Here is a 7,616-nt window from a genome sequence, read left to right as displayed (position 1 = left end):
TGAGAGGAGATATGGCGGGAGCATGATAACATCTGAGCCAGTTTCTATCATCACAAATTAGAACAGCCCTGAAGCCGAGGGATCAGGATTGTTCCTGGAAATAAGGAGAAATAGGTTCAGGATCAACACTATTTTACATTCTTGTGTTTCTAGCATGGTATGCATTGCAACATTAGTAGTTCAAGACAGAATATGGAATATTATTTTAGGGCTTTTTGGTGGGCATCTCTGTATTAGTAAGTCAAGATTTCTTATTCATTGAAACATGCAGAGATTGAATAGAAGATTATGAATTGCTAGTGCAAAGAAAATGTTTCAATGGAAAAAATACTGCACTTAAATAGGTCAGACTCAGAAACTGAAACGTGTTTGATTTAATGACTGCACAATTTAAATACATAAAAATAGATACCCAGTAATGAACAAATGTATACAAACCAGATTTCCTTAGGTAATGTACAAAAAAAATGTAGAGAGAAAAAAGGGGGGGAAGGTTTCGTTGGATTACATTGCAAGACAAAAAACAAAATGTAGTTGAGCAAACAATGTTAAATGAGGAGATCAGAGGCTTATTTCATAAATACTGTGCAATGCAAATACAAAAATTACAATTATTTAACTTAATGTCAGGAAATATAAAATGTAATTCAATGACAGTTCTCTAGTTTATTTAAAAATGGATGCAAATATAATAGCTTTTAAAATTTTGAGGTAATATTATACAGTAAACCCAAAAAGCTTTTAATAATTAAAACTAAACCCAGGCAAAGTGCAATTTTGTGATAAAAGATTAAAATGTAAAGCTTTTATCTTAATAATAGGCAGAAACAATGCTTCAGTTATTATTAAATGTGGGCTTGAGTCATAAAAATATTGACTTATGTGCATTTTTATATGAGAAACTGTATAGCTATTAATTCAAAAACAAAAATGCATAAGACAACTTTCCATGAATCACCCCATCTAGAAACAAAAATTTTGTTTCCAGTTTACCTAATAAAAATATACATAATTCTGACTTCTAAAATACACTCACATTTTTGTGCTTATTAATATTTTACCCATTTTAAATGTTTTTTTAGTTCAGGCAGTACAGTGATGAAGCAGTGTGATTTGTGTAACTGATTCACTTTACATTTTCAGATTAAAAATATAATTCTAGAGTGGTATTTTTAAAAGCATCAATTACTGGCCTAAATATGCTCCCACTGAAATCAATGATATTTTACCACTGACTTAAAGAGGAGCTGAGTTAAGCCAATACTGAATGCTTTCAAAAATCCCACCACTAATCTCTATTCCTAATAAAATAAAAATGGTAAAATATCACTACCTTCTTTAAGGATCAGAACAGAATGAAATGTGCAGTTATTTACTAAAGGATTAATGGCATTAAGGTTACAGAGTAGCCAGATTAGTTTATTAACCAATGTAGAAATCTGCTGGCTGTAAGTAAGTAGTATAGAAAGGAAGAAATAGCCAGAATAAGAAAAGTATCAGAAAAATTACTGTATATTTTGTTATTGCAAATAAGTTCTGTTGCAAAATCTATAGAACATACAGTAGGTATTACTTGATGTAAAAAAATACAATATACTATACTGTATGCTGCTAACTGTCTCAGGTTGTGAATAAAAATGGACTTGTAATTATGCCTGCATTTTACAATCAGTTTCTTCCCCAGCTCCAAATTTGCTAAGATTTTTAGACAAGAATATCTTTACATTTACTTTATTAGTGTGCAGTGAAAAAAACAAAACATTGTCTAAATACTGACCTTCACGTTAAATGAAAGCTACAGCATTTTGATATGTTCTTGTATTCACTTTTGTCAGAGCTTACTCTAATAAACTTTTAGAAAAAGATTTCTATCATAAAGTTGTTGATCAAATGACAGTATGATACACAAGTTAAAATTTTAATATTTTTCCATGTGATGTGGATATCACTTATGTCTGAAGTGATTCAAAGAGATTTAGAATTTACCTGTCAACATCCAATTTCTTTAAGTAAGCCATGGTTACAAAACTACAATATCTACAGCCAAACTGACTAGTTTGCTGCCAACTTCATAAAATTAACATGCAGGTTGTTTAATACTTAAAGTTTGTCCTTGAGTCCAGTTATACTGAAAATAGTACTTTTAACAATCCTGTACAAATCAATTCTGTTGATCTGTAAAAGCTGAATATATAACATCTAAAACTGTGTATTTGTAAAAATAAATCTTTAGCAATTAATGGCACTATCAAAATCCTATTTTTCCACAGGCAGTTATTTACATGCTTTTTAAATATCCTGCTTAATTATTTGATAACGAAAGCCAGAACATTAAAACTGTATACATTTTACCTAGGCTAAAATTGCTTTATGTCTCAATATGAAAATATGGCCCCATGTCTCACATGAATGGCAGTTATATGCTTTGCTACTGCATGTATTAATTAAAGACATTCTGCCACTTGGCTTACCTAATCAAGAAACCTTTTGTGTTTCCTTTCCCAGTGGAATATGCATCATGATGCATATTATGATTAATTATAAAGTGCTCCAAGAATAATCAGAGACAAAACTGTAACCTGGAATTTGTCACCTCTGTCAGCTTTCTTCTGTCAAGTAATGCAGCATTCTGTATTTTATTAAAATTACTTTCTGAAAAAACAAGCAGTAAATGTATTGCCATACAGCAAAAACAAATGCACTTTGCATTTAATTAAAAAAATCATGTTTTCAATTGGATAAGACTGGCACAGTATCAAGAGACAGAAACATGAAAAGCTTAAAGGCACAATAAGAGGAAAGTGAGTGCTACATAAAAAATCCTGTATTTTAAATCTTTCATCTTATTCTAGACCAAAACCTTCTGCATTTGAAATTCCAATGATCAGCTTCTGCTTCAGTTCTTTTTTGCTCTTGTAAGGTGGGAGGCAAAGCTGGTTGAAGCAGGTGTGGGCCACAGGCAACCTAAAAATATTTAAAAAATAATGCACCATTTGTTTTTAACAGAAATATAATAGCACTAGGATATTACCTGTATGCTTTTAATTTATGTGCATTACTTTTACAAACCCACACAAAGAAAGTGTTACTTACCTCACAGTAACTGGGGTTCAACATGTGTTGTTGATATATATTCCATAGTTAGTGCACATGTGCCCCATGTCCTTGAGTTTGGATTCTTTTTGGCCAGCAGTGTCCTTGTGCCTCCCACCTCAGTGCACAAAGGGTGAGGAAACCTCAACTAACCCTCAGGGTACGTCTACACTAGGGATTATTCCGATTTTACATAAACCGGTTTTGTAAAACAGATTGTATAAAGTTGAGTGCACGCGGCCACACTAAGCACATTAATTTGGCGGTGTGCGTCCATGTACCGAGGCTAGTGTCGATTTCCGGAGCGTTGCACTGTGGGTAGCTATCCCGTAGCTATCCCATAGTTCCCGCAGTCTCCCCTGCCCATTGGAATTCTGGGTTGAGATCCCAATGCAAAAACAGTGTCGCGGGTGATTCTGGGTAAATGTCGTCACTCAATCCTTCCTCCGGGAAAGCAACTGCAGACAATCATTTCGCGCCCTTTTTCCCTTGATTGCCCTGGTAGACGCCATAGCATGGCAATCATGGAGCCCGTTTTGCCTTCTGTCACCGTATGTGTACTGGATGCTGCTGACAGACGCGGTACTGCACTGCTACACAGCAGCATTCATTTGCCTTTGCAAGATAGCAGAGATGTTTACCAGTCATATTGTACCGTCTACCATGCCATTGTAAATTGGCGATGAGATGACGGTTATCAGTCGTTCTGTACCGTCTGCTGCTATCCTGGGTGCTCCTGGCTGGCCTCGCTGAGGTCGGCCGGGGGCGCATAGGCAAAAATGGGAATGACCCCCTGGGTCATTCCCTTCCTATGTTTTGTCTAAAAATAGAGTCAGTCCTGCCTAGAATATGAGGCAAGTGTACTAGAGAACCAGAGAGCACAGCCGCTCCGTGTCAGAGCCCCAGAGATCCCGCAGAAATGATGAGCTGCATGCCATTTTAGGGGGTGCCCCTGCAACAACCCTACCCATTGCTTCCCTCCTCCCCCAACCCTCCTGGTCTACCATGGCAGTGTCCCCCCATTTGTGTGATGAAGTAATAAAGAATGCAGGAATAAGAAACACAGACTTTTTAGTGAGATAAAATGAGGGGGAGGAAGCCTCCAGCTGCTATGATAGTCCAGGCAGTACAGAATCTTTTCTTTATACGTGACGGGGGGGGGGGGGGGCTGATGGAGCTCAGCCCCCAGTTGCTATGATGAGGACGGGTACCAGCCGTTCTGTACCATCTGCTGGGAATGACCAGGAGTCATTCCTATTTTTACCCAGGCGCCCCCGGCCGACCTCACCGAGGCCAGCCAGGAGCACTCACGGGCTGATGATGAGAACGGATACCAGTCCTTCTGTACTGTACTGTCTGCCACCGGGGAGAAGGGAGAGGATGCTGCTGTTTAGCTCTCCAGCACCCCGTCTACCAGCAGCATGCAGTAGACATAGGGTGACACTGAAAAAAGGCGAGAAATTATTTTTTTCCCTTTTCTTTCTGGGGGGGAAAGGGTGAAGGGTGTAAATTGATGACATACACCCTGAAACACCCAGGAAAATGTTTTTGACCCTTCAGGCACTTGGAGCCCAGCCAAGAATGCAAATGCTTTTCGGAGACTGCGGGGACTGTGGGATAGCTGGAGTCCTCAGTACCCCCTCCCTCCCTCCATGAGCGTCCATTTGATTCTTTGGCTTTCTGTTACGCTTGTCACGCAGCACTGTGCTGAGTCCCTGCTGTGGCCTCTGGAGATTTTTTCAAATGCTTTGTCATTTTGTCTTCTGTAACGGAGCTGTGATAGAACAGATTTGCCTCCCCATACAGTGATCAGATCCAGTATCTCCCGGACGGTCCATGCTGGAGCTCTTTTCGGATTTGGGACTGCATCGCCACCTGTGCTGATCAGAGCTCCACGCTGGGCAAACAGGAAATGAAATTCAAAAGTTCGCGGGGCTTTTCCTGTCTACCTGGCCAGTGCATCTGAGTTCAGATTGCTGTCCAGAGCAGTCACAATGGTGCACTGCGGAATACCGCCCGGAGGCCAATACCGTCGATTTGCGGCCACACTAACCCTAATCCGATATGGTAATACCAATTTCAGCGTTACTCCTCTCATCGGGGAGGAGTACAGAAACCGGTTTAAAGAGCCCTTTATATCGATATAAAGGGCCTCGTTGTGTGGACGGGTGCAGCGTTAAATTGGTTTAACGCTGCTAAAATCGGTTTAAACACGTAGTGTAGACCAGGCATCAGACTCTTTGCCAATACAGAATCCAGGTATTATGAGACTCTGTAGTAGTGAGGAAGGTGGGCTGTGGAATATAAATGGATAACATCTTGAAGAACCACAGTTACTTTAAGGCAAGTAACAATTTTCTTCTTGGTTAGTTGTCCATATATATATATATATATATATATATATATATATATATATATATATATATATATATATATATTCCATGGTTGGTGACTCACAAGCAGTGACCTATATCACAGGAGGTGGGTGCTTGGAGTCTAACAATAAGATAGCTCTGCCAAAAAGGAGCATCAGATCTTGATGCTTCATCTATGGAGTAATGTTTGGTAAATCTATGCACGTAATTCTGAAGTTGCTTCCCTACATATTTCCACTATCAAAATGCTTCAGAAGCTGCTTAAACTCTGGTAGAATAAGCTGTAATTTTTTCTTGTTGGCATATGGCTTGGGAATGAACACAGGCAGGTGTATTACTAGGTTGAAATGGAAGTCAGACTACCTTTAGCAAGACCTTGGGTGAGGCCTCATTGAAATATTGTATGTGGAGGTTCTGCAGTGAGCATATGCATTTTTCCTACCTTGATAGCTGTTGTTATTACAATCTGGAAGGCTGTTTTGATGGACAGGAGGGAATGTGTAGCTAGGAGCTCAAAGGAATGGGGGAGGGAAGACTCATCAAACCTGTCAGCATTAGGTTAAGATCCCAAGGAAGAGGAGGGTCCCTGATTGGGAGATATACCCTTATAAGGCTCTTCAGGAATCTACCTACTGTGAGGTGTGAGAATGCTGAATAGCCCTGAATCAAATGGGAAGATGGAAAGCTGAAATGGCATTAGGTGAACCTTAAGGAATTCAGAGCTGTCTACAAGCTCCCTAAATGACAGGAGGTATTCTAGTATTATATGCAACCAGGCTTCCTGAGAAGTGCAGGGATCTTGTGGCTGAAGATTGTCTAGGTGGGCTCCCCACCCTAGACTGGAGGCATCTGTGACCAAGGCTTTCAGTAGCAAAGGTGGATGAGATGATGATGCAGCAGAAGCTGATGGTTTCCTTGTTTGGAATCTCTGCTGCTTCTCAGATGGGCTGTGCTGTGCGTGAGGGATGGTTGCCAGGGTGCTGGTATGAATATTGATAAGGGAGCCATGAGAGTGGATATGACTGCTGGGGTCCTGGTATGGATATTGAACCATGGGGGTCAAGGCATAGTGTCTCTCCTAGAACTTTTGAGCCTTAGATGGTAGTAGTGTGCCTTAGAATCCTTTTCTGGTGTGTAGGGATCAAATGACTCCAGGGAATGAGATGGTGACCCCTCCCTGTTATTGTCTGAACAAGAGGAGGAGAAAAACTACTGCTCTTTTAATGGAGGGGCAGTACCAGCTTGGGTGCTAGGCAAGCTTTGAGTATGTTGTCTACCTGGTACCACAGATGTGCTCAGTACTGAAGAGACAGAGTAGTGGTTGGTACTTCAGAAAGAAGTTAGATGAACAACAACAATGGTACTGCAGAGAGTGTGAAGTCTGTTGATGCAGCAACAGGTCTTGGTACTTAGCATGGTGGTACTAAGTGAATGGAAGAGATTGGTACCAGAAGCCTCAGTGACAAGTCAGTTCTGGATGATATATGATGCTTTATGGGAGCTGGCACTCGGATATGGTGACTGGTCTGGACTGGGTGCCAGAGGGATACCCACTCATTTGAACTACCCTTCTCAGTAGCGGAATGAGAGGATGTAGTGAGGGGGGAACCTAGATCTGTGCCTCTCAGAGGTGCAATGCTCCTTTCTCCCCCAACCTCAGATATTTTACCAGCCAGAGAGGAAGGTCCCTTAGACATGTGCCTCAGAGAGTAGACTGAAGAGCTGACTGGAGCACTTTTGCTCAGGAATTTCGTGTCCAGCCACTCCAATATCTGAAGAGGCACAGACATCTCCAGTAAAAGAAGCTTCTGGAGAATCTCTCTTCCCTTTGATGTTCGCTTCAAGAACGATTTGCAAAATGGCACCTCTCTCAGGACCGTGCCCCTTTGCTAAGGCATAAACACCGGTATACCCATCTTTAAGTGGCATTACTGCCTCACAAAGACAATTCTTAAATTGTGGAAATTTCTATTCTGTTATAAGGACTAACCCTGGTTCCAGGTGAAGTTGTTCAGAGAATTTTTTGGAAACATCAAGTAAAAAGCTAATCCTAACAGAAAGGGCACAGTGATCGAGAGGCTCAGTCACTGTCAAAGTTCCAACTCAGAGCCACAGGCATGGAGAAGGAACTGAAGGATGGGTAGAGTT

At 40.6% G+C, this 7,616-nt stretch overlaps 1 protein-coding gene across 5 annotated transcripts in view; it reads right to left on the bottom strand.

The window, feature by feature from the left end:
- Nucleotides 1-343: 343 nt before the first annotated feature.
- The window catches only part of HECTD2 (HECT domain E3 ubiquitin protein ligase 2), an 82,356-nt gene continuing 75,083 nt past the window's right edge, over nt 344-7,616 (bottom strand). For all 5 annotated transcript variants that reach the window (XM_045024181.1, XM_045024184.1, XM_045024182.1 and 2 more), the window contains one exon: nt 344-2,964. In XM_045024181.1, the coding sequence (XP_044880116.1) occupies nt 2,844-2,964 (121 nt within the window). In that variant the 3' untranslated portion in view covers nt 344-2,843. The remainder of the gene's footprint in view (nt 2,965-7,616) is intronic.

This window comes from Mauremys mutica, chromosome 7 (assembly GCF_020497125.1).
Source record: "Mauremys mutica isolate MM-2020 ecotype Southern chromosome 7, ASM2049712v1, whole genome shotgun sequence".
NCBI lineage: Eukaryota > Metazoa > Chordata > Testudines > Geoemydidae > Mauremys > Mauremys mutica.
The sequence above is the reverse complement of the archived record's forward strand: the minus strand, read 5'-3'. Positions and strand labels throughout refer to the sequence as shown.